The sequence below is a fragment of the Elephas maximus genome, chromosome 6, assembly GCF_024166365.1.
Source record: "Elephas maximus indicus isolate mEleMax1 chromosome 6, mEleMax1 primary haplotype, whole genome shotgun sequence".
NCBI classification, from domain to species: Eukaryota; Metazoa; Chordata; class Mammalia; order Proboscidea; family Elephantidae; genus Elephas; species Elephas maximus.
This window is the reverse complement of record NC_064824.1, coordinates 96039918-96058738: the sequence shown is the minus strand read 5'-3', so window position 1 is coordinate 96058738 and position 18821 is coordinate 96039918. Positions and strand designations below refer to the sequence as shown.

At 33.8% G+C, this 18821-nt stretch overlaps 1 protein-coding gene across 2 annotated transcripts in view; it reads right to left on the bottom strand.

The window, feature by feature from the left end:
* The window catches only part of PLCL1 (phospholipase C like 1 (inactive)), a 499112-nt gene that overhangs the window by 477887 nt on the left and 2404 nt on the right, over positions 1-18821 (bottom strand). Inside the window, exon 1 of one of the 2 annotated variants that reach the window (XM_049888888.1) lies at positions 6141-6230. The exons of the other annotated variant lie outside the window; for it this stretch is intronic. Within the exon in view, the coding sequence (XP_049744845.1) occupies positions 6141-6161 (21 nt within the window). The 5' untranslated portion in view covers positions 6162-6230. Of the gene's footprint in view, positions 1-6140; positions 6231-18821 lie in introns of those variants that run through there. 2 annotated transcript variants of the gene reach the window in all.

Sequence of the window (18821 nt, the reverse complement as noted above, 5' to 3'; positions counted from 1 at the left end):
TAGGATCCTATGAATGTATACTATTAGCATACAAGGAACCCATGTACATTAATTATTCTCAGTTTTTAGAAATGTAAATAGATTAGTAAGTCCCACAATGAAATTTCAAAAGTTTTTGTTCTGTAAGTAAAAATTATTAACCACTGATGTTAAAGATCTTCCTTTTATAGCACTATCCTTGAGAAAAAAAAGGTAATGTTTCGATTTTCAAAATGTTAAACACAATGCTAAACAAATCCTGAACTGTTAATAAAAATTAATGACTACTGAATCAGGAATTTTGATAATAATTGATACCCAAGTGTGTTTCTTCCACAGAGCTATATAGGTTATATACATACACATGTATGTATACATACATGTAATTCATGCTTATACACTTACTGAGAATTTAGTTTTATTTTGAGAAATTAATCAAACTTTGGAATGTATTGACAATCTGAATATATAAGAGATGTCATCCGACTTTCTTCATGTCTTAAACTGACAGCCAAAAACTTGTTATTTTTAATAACAAACTGTTTAGGAAAAGGAAATTCTCCTTGCACATAATAAGTGAAAACCCATTTGATGTTTTTCTTTTCTATTTTGTAGTACATCTTCTATAGATAATTTGAAAAGTAAGTTTTTACTTGGTACCCATTTTGAAAGGTGACTTTGAAGATGTATCTGAAATTCACTCTGTGTTAGTTTCTTAAAAGATGGGTAATACAAATATTGGTACATGGACCAAAATCACAAGACAATAACTTTGCAACCTTAGTGCCCAAAAATCTCTAATACAATCAGATACAGAAAGATGGTAGCATGTCAAAAGATAAAGGATCTTGGAAAATTAAGACTTTAACTTCCTTTGTCAAATGATTTCTTGGAAAGACGGTTCGGAAAAAGAGGTGTGATTTAGTTTATAGAAGATTGCTTTTTAAATTTTGCCAACAGTGCCAGTATAATATTTTCAAAGAAATGTATAACTCCTATATGTAGGAGTGTTTCTGGGATCTATACTATGTTAAACTATAAAACAATGAATTTCTCTCATATACACATACAAATTCTTTGTGTCTTTCCCAGAAATAGTGCTTGGACAGTATTAAATATAGACTCAAAGGACTTTAGGAGGGCATCCAATCCAACTTTGATGTCATGCTTCAACATTCCCTGTTATATAAATAGTGAATTGCTGGCCCGTAGACCTATACTTTAGTTAAAATTTATTCTTAAGTCCCTATAGATTTAAAATAGGAAAATTTTACCCAAAGGATGGATATAAATAACAGTAATAATTGGTGCTGCTTCTTTCAACTCTATAGGCAGTGTTTTTATTCATGTGCATAAAAAAAAATTTTTTTTTCTTTTTTTTGGTATCAGCTTCAGTCCTTCCATGTTTAATATTACTTTCTGATGAGTAACTACAGTGTCTGCTATTTGCTGGACCTACTATGTGTTTCTGTCTTTTTGCTTTTATGTGTTGCATAAATTTGCTAATATTTTCTGTGCTCTGCTGGTTCCTCCCAGAAGCCAAGTACTATTCAAACTTATTTGTTTTGTTTCACATTGTCTCATTTTATTTCTCCTTTCCACATTATATAATCCTTCATCAGTTTTCTGTATACTAGTTCCATGGTTATTTTGATAAACCCATCTTTCTGACCTGTAAGGATAAACAAATATAAAATATAGTAGCCATAGATTGCAAACCAGTGAACTAACATTCAGGATTTCCAGTCTGATCATTCTTTTTGGGCATGCTGCTTTTAAAAGTACCAATCAATACAATGCTAAGCCTGATTATAGTGAAGGAAAGATACATAAGTCATTAAGACATTTTATTTAGGCTAGTCAGTGACACCATATTGACATGACTTATTTTTAAGACATGTAATTTTTTAATTTTCCATCCATTTATTTTTCAGTTTTCATTTGATAATGTATTTCTTAGATTAATAAAAGCCAGTACTTCATTATTTGCTAATACTTTAGTTGCATAATTTTTGTAGTGAAGCTATTACATTAACCCCAGTTTTTTTATTTCTATCAAGGTGTACACCCACAGGCTAATTGTCACTGAGTATTTCTCTCAAAGTGATATGAGTCATAAACATCAGCTTGGTGTATGTACCTCTTCCTTTTTCCTTTTGGAATACAAGGGTGTGAGAAGTGGCCTCTCTACACTTACGGATGCCACTGAGTTGATTCTGACTCACAGCAACCCTATAGGATAGAGTAGAACTGCCTCATAGGGTGTCCAAGGAGCAGCTCCTGGATTCAAACAGCTGACCTCTTGATTAGCAGCTTATCTATTAACCACTGTGCCACCAGGGCTCCTCTCTACACTTAGGGACTAAAATCCTTCTCTTCCTCTCCACTTCAAGAGTCTTCCCCTCATGACAGGAAAGCTGGTAATGGGGAACCCAAGGTCAAGAAGGGAGAGTGTTGACATGTTGTAGGTTGTTAACCAATGTCATAAAACAATCTGTGTACTAACTGTTTAATGAGAAACTAGTTTGTTCTGTAAACCTTCATCTAAATTACAATAAATCAGAAAGAAAAAAAAAAGTCTTCCCCTCACTCCAGCCCTTTTACTTATTGTACTTTGTTCTTCATCAGAGAAAATTTGGAGGACCCTAGGTCTTCAGACTTTTGGGTGTGTACCTACAAGATTCAGGTACACCCTCTGGCCTGAAGACAGAATGTGCAGTTAGAAAGTCCTCTGAATTAGACTCTACTTTTTCTTTCTCCAGCTCTTCCTTTGTGTAATATAGAGGATAAAAAACACACCTCAGGGTTTTCTTTCCTGGGGAAATAAATCTTTCGAAGAGATGGTAGTTTGTTGTTGTTGTTATTTTGTTTTTTTAAGAAAAGTGTCTGCCCAGAATCATAAAGGCTTCAAAATAACCTGCCTCAAAATCTTGACATTAACTTTCCTCCCATTAGCTACCACGGACAAGCTTTGTAACGTTAGCTCTAAATCTTTGTCTTTGATTGGTTTCAGAATGTACAAAAAGCAAGTTTACCTTTTGGAAAATTCCAAACTAGAAATCAAACTATACTCTTCCTGTCCCACTAATTCCTCAAGCTTATCAGTTGTCTTCTGTTTCAATCTGGAAAGAATTCCCTGTCAACCCACCTGAATATCTCCTTTCCAACTTATTCTCCTTGTTTGAATCAATAATAAAAGCTGAGTGTGCGGACTTTGAGAAAGACCTTCCTTCGTTCTGGCTCTTCCCCACTCTGGCTACTTGCATTCTGAGGGACATCTGTTTAATGTTTTGGATAGAATGTCTCCAAATTTTTAGAGACCCTAGAGAATGCATATTAACCCACAGGGATTAATCGAGTTTGATAGAATTTTCAACAGTATAATGTAACATGAAAAAACTTAACAGTGTGAGGAAAGATGATTTGGTTTAAGGAATCCAACTGAACCACAGCTAACTCATACTTAAGACAGTGTCATTCTTGGTTTTCACAGCTTCTTTCCTTCCATTTCTGAACCCATTGGTACTCTTAAAGCTCCAAGTCTTTCACAATGATTCTTAAAAATAACAGCATTCCGGAAGTATGAAAAAAGAGGGAACCAAGATAGCTTTTTCTTGAACATTGACTATTCTTTTAAGCCTCTTTGACAATTAATTTTTCTTTATGTATTATAAATACGATAAGAGGAAATTTTAGAAGATGATGATCAGGCAGAGAATTACCTTTGTGACAAAATCCTAAAGATCAGTTAAAACTAGGAAGGATGTGTTGGTTAATATGCATCTTTTGTACATATATATCTTATTTATTTCAGAAAGGCTATCCTGTTCCCTCAGAGGATTTCATAAGTGCAACCCTAGATAATAATGAAATACAGACATTTTGTACTGCACTTTAGCAGATTATCGCAAGGTAATTTCTCCATATGATGGGACTTGTGGTATTTACAGTAATGATTGTACTTTCACTATATCTCATGAAGCATTTGAGAAAAAAAATGTTTTCAAGCTCATCCTTCAGTATCTCAGTGTTTGGATTTCAGATGCTCTTTGGTGTACAACTGCCTTGTCATCATTCATCCTATTTTTAAAATCTGGTTGAATATAATCTGAATCATCTGAAATTTGAGGCTTTGTGGTAATCTGTAGTAAAGTCCTTTCATAAAAATGTCTTGGAGAGTAGAGCCTTTTTTTATGCATATATATATGAACAGGGTCAGTATGAGTCAAAATCGACTTGATGGCACACAACAACATATGAACAGGATGAGAGAATTATATATATTGATTAGAACAGACAATATCATTTTACTGTCACTTATTAACAAGCAGTGTTGCACCCATTCTGCATGTCTGGATTGGGAACCTGAAGCTAGAGACAGGTTCTTACTTCTTAACAGGTGGGTTTTTGACGCTTATCTACTGGATATTTTTCAGTTCCCTTGTGCAAAATATAAAGCAAGCAACAAATAAATTTCCAGATGTAATTATTGGATCAGAATTCTGTGAACCTTCTATTTCTAGTTAGGTACAACTATCTTATTTGTGAAAGAAAAAAATTTGAATTTCTTATTAAGGTTTAGCTCTTTCTGCATCAAATGTTTAACTGATACTTTCCTACAGAAATGGATTAGATCTATGTATTTCTCTCTGTATTGGTGATCTTCAGGGCATAATTTAAGCTCTTCTCCTCACCACCCAAGGAAAAAAAGACTTTGTTAATAGCGCCATTAAAAATAGTATTGGAGAATTCAGTAAATCTACTCATGTTACTTATCAAAATAATGTACATAGAATCTTAATTTTTCAATATTTAGCATGGTTTCTGAAGTACTAGAGTCTCTAAGGCAATATCAGAAATTATTACAGGTAGTAGAAAACATGACCAGATGACCTTTATTTTCAACATGATGTACGTTAAGTCGCTTGGGCTCATTTTCCTTACCCAATCAATACTCACATTCTGGGTTTTTTTGCCAACTCTTGTTCAATTTCATGCATAGCTGAAGGACCATTTTGTCTTGATTCATGTCTTTCACTTTCCAGTGGACCCAAGCTTCTCAGCTGGTAATGCTGGACTTGGCATGTCATGAAAGGGTTACACATATTTCAAGATACTATCAACCCCTCAGCCCAGGTCAGTCACTTCCAGTGCAAGCAGATTTCTTTGTTAACCTCAGTTTACCAATGTGAATATTATCATTTTCCGGGTATGCCATAATGTGAAAAATGGTTGGAAAACTGAAGAGAGGATGGCTGGTTTGTTTTTTAAAGGGATTTTTTGAAGTTAAAAACTTCTTTTAATGACTGTAACTTTGATTTGAGATATAAGCCTGACACTACACAACTTATTTAATTCATATGCTTGCTTCTTGAAAATTAATTTCTAAATCACTGTCACCTTTGCTTAAATTTTATATACCCATTACATTGGATTATTTTCTTCGAAATGATGAGTTATTTGGGGAAACATCCAAAATTCATTCTAAAGATCACGTCTTCATATAAATCATCCAGTTGGTCTTCTTACTTTATTAAATACCCTTCAAACCAAGCATCCTTATATATTCTAGGTAAAGATAACTGACAATACAGTTTTCACTGACAGAATTTAATCTCAGGTCATGTAGTTTTAAAAGAATACTGTCTCTGTTGTTAATATAGTTCTTTTATTATAGCTATTATAGCAAGACAAACTTGTATATAGAGCCTGAATAAGGTCATGTGTAAAAATTCAACTACATCTTTTTTCAGAGGTACCACATTCTCAGAGACTTTCAAGTTCCAATACGAATATTAGTTTAACTAGTTGTCTCTGAAATATCATCATTAAAAAAAAATCATATGGACTCCAAATTAGGAATCCTTGTTCACTAATACAAGAAGCCCTAGTGTTAGTCACTAAGCACTCAGCCACTAACTGAAAGGTCGGCAGTTCTAACCTACAAGCTGCTCCACGGAAGATGTGGCAGTCTGCTTCCTTAAACATTATAGCCTTAGAAACCCTGTGTGGCAGTTCTACTCTGTCCTATAGGGTTGCTGTGAGTCGGAACCGACTAGACAGCAATGGCTTTGGTATGGTTTTGATTCACCAACACGTTTCCTCTTGAATCTCACGCCCACGTTTAGTGATGAGTAACAAAGGGACTTGATTTTGCTCACCTTTATAGAAATGAAGGTCATTTACCTATAGGCAAGGTCTTCTGATGCTTTATCAGTCATATAAAGTTCTGCATGTCCTTTTGCTCCTTGTGGTAGTCACAAAATTCTTAATTCTGTTGATCTCTGCTCCAAGTTCTTATTATATGGAATAACCGTATAATTTATCATCCAAATCAGGACACTTGAGAGTGAAAGAAGGCACCAAAAAAAATTATATAATCTTTGAAATAGTATCTATTGATAAACAAGTTTTATCATATTAATAAACCTATAAAATCATTTTATTCAAAAACTAAAATTCTAATAATACAACAGGCTTAAGCCAAGACTATTCTAGGAAAATGGAACATAGGGAACCCTATTAATAAATTAGAAAGTGAATGTAACTTTAAACTGTGGTTCAGGAGTATAGTCTGAAAAGGGATTATGTCATAAGGCCTACACCTGGATTATTCTATTACTTTCACCCTTGAAGCTTTATGATTTCCACTTTAGCCATTAATACAGCTATATAAATGGACTGAATTATGTTTAGGAATAAACCTTTTCTCCTGTGTTACAAACATCAAATCATAGAACCATATAACTTAGGCTGAAATGAATCTCAGAGATCCTGTTACCCCTTGTTTTATTCTGAGTCTACAACTGAGAATTTGTCTTAAAATACTCATCATAAAATCTTGGTAACTTTCCCTGTGTAACTAAATTTGCTGTATAATTACTAAATAGTTCTACAAAAAAGCTTTGGTTAAGTCATTGATTGTTTAAAATCCATGATAACATCCCTTATAAAAATTATTTTAACTTTGTTGTGTATTTTTTTCCCACTATATTATCCCAAGGCAAGAGTAGCATCTTATATTTATATATACCCAGTACCATCATGTAATACAGTGAAAAATAGTCACCTATAAGGAGACAAGAGATGGAGGGGGGAGGTCCTTCAAGAACATAATGCTTTCAGAAATAATTTCTGTCCCAACTAAGAGTTATGAGCCATCTTTCATTGAATCACTAAAATTAAGTCTAATACAAACAAAATGTTCTAACCCCTTAAACATCTGGGAATCTAAATCAGAAAAAATTCAATTCTAAAATAAAGAATTAAATTGATAGACATGAAACAATTTAATCATGCTTTTATCAAGTAACCTGAGGGTGAACCAGTTTCCTAACCAAAGTACTGGAAATAGAATTACCCTAAGATTTAATTTTTTAGATTGTTCATCAAAATTTTCCTAAAAAGTATTATTGCAAGTTAGCATTCTAGAAAATATAAGAAGAAACAGAAGGTGAGAAGAAAAAGCTTATGAGGTATCCCAGAAAAACTTTAATGCCTCTGACAGCAAAGGATTTCTACTGGCTATGCCATCTACTCTATTTTGGGAACATGGCACATCTCCACATGTTCTTAAAAAAATAAAATCCACCAACAAAAACAAGTGAGCCTTTGGTGGTTGCTGTTCTTTTCCATTGTTCTTGCTCATAACTAAAACATAAGCATTCATCAATCTTTATATAGACCCTCTGTAGTAATTTGCTCTTGTGGGAAAGAATTCAACTAACATTTCTAGATTTCTTTTTTACATCCTAATGACAAGTACCAAACTTATGCCATTTTTTATACAGTTTGGTGTGGTTCTGAGATAAATGGGTTATCATAATTGTCCCCTTAGCTCAAAAACTGTAGCAGTACCTAAGATTAAATATGGCCTATGTCATCTGGGTAAATTTTCTCACAATACTGATTTTGATAAACAATCTGTAACTTATTTTACAATACTTCATAAATGTGTTTCTTTTCTGGTTGGAAGAATACCAGTGTTTGTAACTTCACAAAGGATCCACAAGTAATATGAATCAATTCGGTGTCTGATAGCACAGTTTAAAATATTTGTAACCCTAAAAGTATCTAGGCTTCATATGCCATAGAAAAATTATTCATTTTTAAGACTTACTCCTGATCTTTTTAAGTTACCCATTCCAGCACTGACAAGCCATTTCATTGTTGGTAGACATGCTCAGAGTCTTGGTAGGTCAACAGAGTGGCATATGTGCCCAAATCTGAAAATTCCAGTTGTATATAATCAACCATGCCTCTTCGGAAAAATTTCAGTTTTTATCTTAGAAACTTTAGTTCATTTCCCTTAACTACATATAAGTTGCTAGTTACATTTTTAGAAGAACTATTAGATCACATGCTATTAAATTTCTGTTGTCAGATTCAGGCTGGGCAGTTGATTTGGCCCCAGTGCTACTTCACATTCAGCTTCATAAAATAAACTCAAGTTCCTTGATGCTTGCATTCTTCTTGAATCATAGATACATCCAAACTCACATCACTTAAAGCAGCCAGAGCAAATGATGGGGTTTTTAGGCAAAGGGATTTGGCTACACTCTGATGCTCTGAAGTGGGCATTCAGTCAACGCAGATGCCTTAGCTCAAATTTTCCTGTTCTCAGAATCTTGAACAAAGCAGTTATCTCCAGCAATCCTTACGTTCTGCAGTGATTTAAATAAAAATCACTTGTTGGAACATAGGGTCTATTCATTGGATGTTATTCTTAACAGTAAAATGAAACATTACTGACATAAAATAATTTACTAATAATTGCCTGGTTTTTCTGAATAGTTGCTTTCTCATCCACAGAATCTGACTCTAATTTTGTATATCACTAAGTACATAAAAAAAATTTTTTAACAAATCTTTACTCAAAGTTCAGGAATGACACAACAGAAGTATAACCCACTCATTTAGTAATGCCACTGGATATGGCTATTCTCAGATCTCTCCTAATGAGCCTCTTTGTATAGGCAGCTTAACAGTTTAGCCCTTGAATGCTTCCCCATCAGCAGCAGCTCATAAGATAACCTACTCCTTTTAGTGGAAATTTCCTAAAGTACACCTTCTCTCCTCAGAATCCAGACCCAATTAATATCTTATTTTTAAAATCTTTCCCTTAAGTAATTATAAAATAAGAGCCATTTAAAATGCATTAAAACCCTAATTTTCTTTAAATCTCTTAATAGGAACAAAGGTTACATTCTGTGAGAAGAAGCTTTTCTCAGCCTTCATCTGTAGGTTTTGAAACCTCAGTATTCTCGAAGCCTACACTTTCATCCTAGGAAAGATTTCAGAGCAGAGGATTCAATTTTCACCCCATCTTTCTCTACTGATTCTGTTATGTAGAATCTTGGATACCTATTTTATCTAGTAATAGAAAACAACTAGCCCATATGTGGTCTGGTAACAAATATGAGGGTTTTGGATATACTTAAAGGTTAAATGTTTTTGCTTTTTTAAGGGAATTAAAGAAATCTTAGTAGCCAGAACATTGGAGCTTCAGGATAAAATCATGATTTCCTTTATTAATTCACACACATTTAAGCAACATAAATTTATAATCTGTAACAAATGGAGCAAAGGTTATGTCTATAAGATAACAAATATCCTGATAAAGTTCGGTTGTCATCTGGCTATCTTACCAACATGATAACCTCATATACAACCACTTAAAAACATCTTTGGTATTTGAGTTTTTCTGATTTATCCCATATGTTTCATATTTGAAGACATAGCCATAGGGTATACAGAATATACAGGACAACAGGCTATTTGTAATATGGTATAGTTCAAGAAAACATTATCTTAATTAGGGAAATAATATATGTAGTATAGATTCTCATTTCCACATTATTTTGATTTCACTGCATTTAGGTTTGTGTATATTTTACCTACGTTTTTAATAAAACATTTCAAATTCTAGGTTTTTATTAGAAATCTTGGCTGATGTTAATAAATATGTTAAAAAATAATCTGTCTAATATCCAGAAGTCTGTCATATTATGACCATTTATACCAGTTACTAAGGCCAAAGTTCACACTATTCTTAAATATACTTAGAGTATTTTCATATCTATTATAGATCCTCTTCTGTCATTCATGTATGATGTATAACGCTTCTTATAGCATCTTAGCAAGGATAAGCATCCACTGCTTATGTCAGACTGGATACATATTTCTTCTGTTAACACTGTGACAATATTCCTTTTTATCTTTCACTCAGTTATTAGTTTGTGAAGTTTCTAGGCTTAAAAATTAACTTTGATGGAATAAAATTTATTCATAATATTGTATTTCACCTTTTAATTACTAAGAAGTCATGACTGCCTGCTCGTACAAAATTGGAGAATTTTTTTTACAACTAAAAAATGCCACACTCACTAGAACTTTTTAAAACTAAAGAATGGCCATACTAACTTTTCTTTATATACTGCCTGTTTAATATATATCTCACATTTCTCCTATAAAAATATTACATTCTTTTTATAGGAGATTGGATTAATAAAAAAACAATAAGTTATATTATAAATGATCATTATTTAAATTGACTACATGGAAATTTACCGTTTGATGAAATTTGATTACACAATACTTGGAGTTTTTTTTGTCTTCACTATTTTAGTTTCATGTCCACTTTAAAAGCTAAAGTAGGTCTGCACTTTTGCTGAAGAAGAATAAGAATTACATATGAACCACATAGTGTTCTTATAATCCTAGGAAGATGATAACCCCATTATAACCTGAGTTAATTTTTTAACCTGTCTCACAAAGGATGATGAACTGCCCACGGATGTATGTACTTTTTGGGCTTATCATCTTAATGTTTCTGAGCTTAGGCTGTGGAATAAAAGGCAATAACATAGTTATGTTAAGGAATATTTTGGCACCGCCTAAAGCCACTCCATCTTTTTAAAAACATTTTGCTACAACAAAATAATATATTGTTTAGGTTAGGTGTTCTGTTACTAGGACCCTAGTCAAAATATCATGAAACAATCTACTTAATATTCATTTGTCTGGTGTTTTCAGCATGTTTTAATCCTACCTATGTTTATTATTCAGTTTACTCAGTGTATACAAAGGCATTTTGGTTCTAAAACTTTTGTAAATTTTGAGTCCACAAGTAAATGGATTTTGCTTCAAGAAAAGGCTTACAATTAAAGTGTTTTTCTTGGCTACTTTTAGACAATTGTGCTCTTTATCAAAATATACTGATGTACTTTGATATTACTTTCATTCAGCTATAACAATATTATATTTATTTTTCTCTCCAGACAAAAAGTAAAGAAGAACTGAGGTGGTATGAAAATTCATTGATATACCAAAAAAAAATTTTTTTTGCTTAAATTGTGAGATTTTGCTCTTATTTTATAGATAATATAACATAGCCATGATAGCAAACAGCTTTAATAACTATGAAAGATCAGTGTCGTAGCTTTTAATCATTAAGGTCATTTTACTACAGGTCATGATAAAAATGAACAAAGACACAGAGACTAAACATCCAGCCTTATTAGCCTCATGTAGTTCCTAAAACAACCAATGATAGTATATAAAGGAAATGTTTAATTAACATAAGAAGTATTGCCTAAAAAAATACCTTTTTTCCCTTGGTGTTTTGAAGAAGACATCAGAAGGGTAATAGTTTTCAAATATCATTAACAATTTGAGATGATTTTAATACAGTGTGTTTCAGGCCAATCATTTAGGATCTTTATTTTTAAAATGTCTAACTTTGGTAACAAAGTAGAGAAAGCCACACAATATTAGCTTGGTAATATACATTTAGCAACATGTAAAAGAAACATCCTAAAATCATTATTACTGTCTGACCTATTACGCAAAATATTCAAAAAAGATACTAATACATTTGAATTTCTTCTGCCCTATAAAAAAAACCCAATGCCGTCGAGTCCTATGTAAGTATTCAAATACTGACTGGTAAGGTTAACCTTAAGATTATTTTATACAGGCCATTTCCAACTGTTTGTAAGAATAAAAAAGAATAGCAGCTTTCAATTAAAATAACACATTTAATATCCTGGTATTTTCTGTGCCAATGGAAAAGTGAAGATAAAATAAACTCAGCAACAAATCCTATGTTTAATAAATATATTTTTATGCCTTTGCCATAGCTGTGTGCCTTTCTTTAGAGAATGGCTAGTTTAAAACTCTTGAGCTCAGACTTACCTACCTTCACATACTGGATATTCAAACATCTACCTCTACAAACATTTGCCAGTGGTGGGTTTTGATAACTTGGTTTAACTTGGTTAGTCCCTTTCTCATTATTTTCAGTGTTAAACAATAAGTTTTCAGTATTTTTCCTGTTTTTTGTTTTTTTCTCTGAGATCACATTGATTTCCTAATTTTTACACTTAGCTGCACAGTTATTTATGTCCTGGAGCTGCAAGCTCCACTTTTAGATGGTCTCCATGAATTATGGAATAAGAAGTGATATATATTTTCCTAGGTTAGAAAACTAATTTTATAACATCAGTTACATCTGAAAAGGTTTTATTTTTAAATTGTCAGAAATTATCTTCTAGAGGCTGATTTTTATGTGGCCATTTTAATAAGAACAAACTTTCTACTTTCAGGATCATTAACAATTACTTTTTATACTATGCCAGGCAATATCATATGGTAATATTTTCTTCATATTAGCAAAAATACTCCTTCCAAATGGTATGAAATTCTCACCATTAGCTTCCATTCAATTAACCTTACCTGTTTTCAATACTTTGCTTTATTTTAGAACTTAGTATTTTCTTCTCTCATACCAAAATAGCCTTCTTATACATTGTAACTTGATTTAATTACATTCCAGTAATAAGTTATAAAATCAAACAGAACTCAGTGCGAAAAAGTTTCATTTACATAAAACATAGAGTGTTAAGGCTGTGCCTTTTTTTCTGTGAAATAAGTTTCATAGAAATTTAAATATAAAAAGTTAATGCAGTAATTTCAATTTACCAAGACTGAAGAGTCTTTATGAAAACCTTTATAAATTTCTTTACTGAGTGGTTTTTAAAGGTAATCTAAACTATGGTGTATAGGACACAGTTTATGACATATCAGTCTGATTCATCAGCAAGTCAAAATCTACTGTGCAAAAACACTGAAAAAGCATCCATCATGCCTTGCTAATTATGAAACTATATTGCTTGCATTTAAACAGAGTTCTGAAGAAATTATTTAAAACATAAAGATGTAAGTCGTCTTGGCCTTGTAAGTTAGCAAGGACTTTAATACACACCTTTAATGTATACTTTGATACAGTTTAAAAATACATTTAAAATGATAGCTCAGAGACCTGTATAAATAGGTTTCATCACACTTCAACGTGTATGCTCAACGTGTAACATCCACATTTCATAAAACATGTAAGACAGGACAATGAGTATTATTTATGTGATAAAGTCTCCATTTAATTTTGGGAAGTTAAAACATGTCTCCACTGTCACATGAGATACAGTTTATCAGGAGTTATCCAATATATAACATTTTAGCTAATGGAGTAGTATACGCTTTGGTAACTGTAGTCGAAGGACATTTAACCTGGTTTCTGCAGGCTTGTTAGGAAAGATACCATAAGAATACCAAAGCAATAAATGATTTTATTAAATTCTTAATAAAATATATATGAGTCTTATTAATAAGTTCACTTGTATTAAAACTGTATGTATGAAATGAAAATATTTCAGTGTTTGTGACCTCTAGTAAAAATTCTCTGGATTTGTTACTATAATAGTTAACTCAAATAAAACTTGAATATTGATATGTTTTCATGTTTAGACATAAATGTGTACTTAAAGTATTAATTAGTAAAGTGTCATTTCAAAATATTTAGATTCACAAATTTATGACAATGTACTCTTACTTAGAGGAGAACTGTTGGATTCTAGAATTTGGAACACTGATCTGAAAATAAGAAACAAAATAAGCTTAAGGAAAAAGAAAAGGAGAGACTATACAGTAATTAAAATTTTTAATAGTTACACCGGCCCAGTAAGCAAGTTTAGGACACAAAGGAAGCTATTGAAAGCAGAACAGAAATATACCCCACCTCATAATAAAGGCAGCTATGTTTTCCTAAGTTTCTGTTTTGGCATTCATCTGTTTCATAATCTATCAAGAAACCAATTTCTCATCTTGAAACACTAACTGATATATTTCAATTAAGCATTCTTATTTGGACTTTTCGTCTTCAGATCTTTGGATCTGATTATACTACTTCCTCTTCCCACAATACGTAAAGGAATGAATGCCTTCAGAATACTGTATTTTTTCCCCAAATAACATGCCCATGTATATAACAGGCCCACATACTATGCTTACAAAAACAATGTGCAGGGGAGGGAAGGCACAGTTGGCAAAAACATAATGTGTGTGTTATTTGTGTAAAAATACAGCATACTCAGTAATTGATGGTGGTATAGGTGCTAAAGAGGGTGGTGAAGCTTTGGCATCAAGACAAGTTTGAGTCTAGGCTCTCCTGTTTTACAAGCTGTATAATCTTGGCCAAGTTACTGAGTCTATGCCTCAGTTTCTTGTCAGTTAAACAGAGAAAGAATAATACCTACCTCATAGGGCTGATGGGAAAAATGAGAGAACACAAACAAAAAGCATAGAACTGTTGGTTTTCTCCCTTCATCTTCACCTATCACTTAACTAAAAACGGGAAAAATTATAGCCTTGGGACTCTCCCCTTTTAATCCACAGGAGGATTTACTGAACAGATATATCTGACTGGCATTTCTATTTAAAAAGCAAGTTACTACTTTCACAAAGGCATGTACGGAAAAGATATGTTTTTGAGTCACAAAACCTTGCCTGCTGTAATTTTTTTCTACACTTAGCAATGATGATAGTGAGCATTAAAAAGCCTGAAGTGCCAGTGTCTAGCATGAAGTATTTTTACTTTCTCATTGCATGTTTTCTTTAGGCTCTAGATGCATGAGTGGCAATTTCAGTTTTTTTGTGGATTTTAACAATTCTTGTAATTTTCAATTTTAGCTTTCTAAATTTTGAGGCTACGCTAGATCATAAAAGTTCATAATTCTTGTAACTTGTTGGTAGATTATTCCTTTTATATTAAGTCCCATTTTATCTTTAGTAATGATTTTCCCCCTCAATTCTAGATTGTCTAATATTAATGTTGTTGTACTGGCTTTCTTTTGGTTATAATATATGCCTAGTGTTTCAATGATTGTGAGGATGGCACAGGACCAGACAGTGTTTCATTCTGTTGTATACAGGGTCACTATGAGTTGGAACTGAATTGACATTTTTTAACAATAACAGTGTTTTGCTGTTTTCGTTTTTCGTCTCTTTTATGTTTAAGTATATCCCTTTTAAACTGCATATTGCTAGCTTTTTAATTCTGAAAACTGCTTTCCACAGGAGGTTCACTCTATGAAGTTTTATTACAATTATTGATATATTTGTATTTACTTCTTCCATCCTATTGAAACCCTGGTGGCATAGCAGGTAAGTACTACAGCTGCTAACCAAAAGGTCAGCAGTTCAGACTCACCAGGCACTCCTTGGAAACTATTATGGGGCAGTTCTACTCTGTCCTATAGGGTCACTATGAGTCAGAATCGATTTGACAGCAACAGGTATCCTATTATGGATTCTCTATCATATTTTTCTTTACCCTTTTTTAATCTCCTTCCTGTCTTCTGTTGGATTGATGTTAATATTAGTCACTATCTGGCAGAAGTGAGGGCGAGTGCTCACTAAGGCTTGCCACAACTACTAAGACTTGTTCTATATTTTGGTAGAACTCTGACTAGCAGGGAATTGGCTCCAGAAGGCAATTATGGATTAAGGAGCATACAGCAGTTTTATGGGCCAAATTGTAGCCAGTAAGCCTGGCATCCCCTGTAATTCAAGTCTATACTCATGCAGACTGACTCTGCCACTATATGCCCAGTAGGGGTGGAGCAGCCAGAGATCCAGGAAACCATTCCTACCATAATGCCCAAGGAGGAACCTGTTGAATGCTTGCTTCTGTCACCTGCTGCCCAAGGTACTTCATGGTTATGAGCCATATTAGTTAGAGGCCCAGAACTTGACCAATTATTGGCTTCACTTAGGTTTCAGCATTTCCCAGATCTGAAGAGCTATGTCCCAATCACTGGTAAAACTGTACAAAAGACCTTGTGCCTCAGAGTCCATGTTCCCACCTAGGTCTTTCTCAAGTATTTTGACATCAACTTAACATTAAATTTATCAAGCTCTTTATGGCCTCTACAGACTCCATAAGTGTTTCAAGAAAAATGAAGCCTACTTACAGAATAACAGAGCTTTCAACACAACCTCACAGATTATGCCTATTTCTTGCTCTAACCTACCCTGATCTATCCTATCAAGATCTATCCTGAAGTACAACACTGTCAGTGATAGGTTAATATCCAAACACCTACAAGGAAGACCAGTTAATACGACTATTATTCAAATTTACACACCAACCACTAAGGCCAAAGATGAAGAAATTGAAGATTTTTACCTACTTCTCCAATCTGAAATTGATCATACATGCAATCAAGATGCACTGATAATTACCGGTCACTGGAATATGAAAGTTGGAAACAAAGAAGAAGGATCAGTAGTTGGAAAATACAGGCTTGCTGATGGAAATGAAGCCAGAGATGGCATGATAGAATTTTGCAAGACCAATGCTTATTCATTGCAAACACCTTTTCAACAATATAAACAGTGACTATACATGTGGACCTCGGATAGAATACACAGGAATCAAATCAGCTACATGTGTGGAAAGAAATGATGGAAAAACTCAGTATCATCAGTCAGAACAAGGCCGGGGGCAACTGCAGAATAGACCATCAATTTCTCTTATGCAAGTTCAAACTGAAGCTGAAGAAAATTAAAACAAGTCTACAAAAGTCAAAGTACGACCTTGAGTATATCCCACATGAATTTAGATACCACCTCAAGAAAAGATTTGATGCACTGAACACTAATGACCAAAAACCAGGCGAGTTGTGGGATGAAATCAAGGACACTATACATGAAGAAAGCAAAAGGTCATTAAAAAGACAGGAAAAAAAGAAAAGACCAAAAATCAGAAGAGGCTTTGAGAGTTGTTTTTGAACACAGAGCTATAGCGAAAGGAAGAAATGATGAAGTAAAACAGCTGAACAGAAGATTTCAAAGGGTGGCTTGAGAAGACAAAGTAAAGTACTATAATGAAATGAACAAAGACCTGGAGTCAGAAAACCAAAAAGGAAGAACACACTCGGCATTTCTTAATTTGAAAGAACTGAAGAAAAAAGTCAAGCCTCAAGTTGCAATAGTGAAGGATTCTATGGGCAAAATATTGAATGATGTAGGAAGCATCAAAAGAAGATGGACCCCCAAAACTATGGCCCCCAGACATACTGTTAACCCAGAACTGTATCAATTCCCGAAGCCTACTCTTCAAACAAAGATTAGACAGGACTATAAAACAAAAAATAATACACGTAAGGAATGTGCTTCTTAGTTCAATCAGATACACAAGACCAAACGTGCAGCTCCTCTCCAAAAGCAGGATGAGAAGGCAAGAAGGGACAGGAACTGGTTGAATGGAAACAGAGAACCCGGGCTGGCATGGAGGAACGTGCCGTCACATTGTAAAGATTGCAACTAATGTCACAAAACAATGTATGTATAAATTTTTGAATGAGAAATTAAAAAAAGAGAGAAGGAATACAGTCACTGTACCAAAAAAACAAGGCTCCAGGAATTGATGGAAATACCAATTGAGATGTTTCAACAAACGGATACAACACTGGATGTGCTCACTCCATCTATACCAAGAAATATGGAAGACAGCTACCTGGCCAACTGACTGAAAGAGATCCATATTCGTGCCATTTCCAAAGAAAGGTGATCCAACAGAATGAGGAAATTATCAAACTATATCACACGTAACTAAAATGTTGCTGAGGATAATTCAAAAACAGTTGCAGTAATGCATTGACAGGAAACCACCAGAAATTCAAGCCAGATTCAGAAGAGGATGTAGAATGAGGGATATCACTGTTAATGTCATATGGATCTTGGCTGAAAGCAGAGAATACCAGAAAGATGTTTACCTCTGTAAACACAGGCATTCAACTGTGTGGATCACAACAAATTATGGATAACATCAAGAAGAATGGGAATTCCAGAACACTTAATTCTGTTCATGCAGAACCTATGCGTAGACCAAGAGGCAGTCATCCAGATGGAACATGGGAATACAGCATGGTTTAAAATTAGGAAAAGTGTGCATCAGAGTTGTAACTTTTCACCATATTTATTCAATCTGTATGTTGTTAGGTGCCATCAAGTCGACTCTGACTCACGACACTGGATACAACAGAACGAAACATTGCCCACTCCTATGCCACTCTCACAAGCATTGTTATGCTTGAGCCCATTATTGCAGCCACTGTGTCAGTTCATCTCATTGAGGGTCTTCCTCTTTTTCGATAACTCTCTACCAATCACGATGTCCTTCTCCAGGGACTGATCCCTCCTAACAACATGTTCAAAGTATGTAAGATGTAGTCTCGCCATTCTTGCTTCTAAGGAACATTCTGGTTGTACTTCTTCCAAGACCGATTTGTTCATTCTTTTGGCAGTCCGTGGTATATTCAATATTCTTCACCAACACCACAATTCAAAGGTGACAGTCTATATGCTGAGCAAATAATCCAAGAAACTGGACTGTATGAAGAAGAATGGGGCATTAGGATTGGAGGAAGACTCATTAACAAACTACAATATGCAGATGACACAACCTTGCTTGCTGAAAGAGAAGAGGACTTGAAGTACTTACT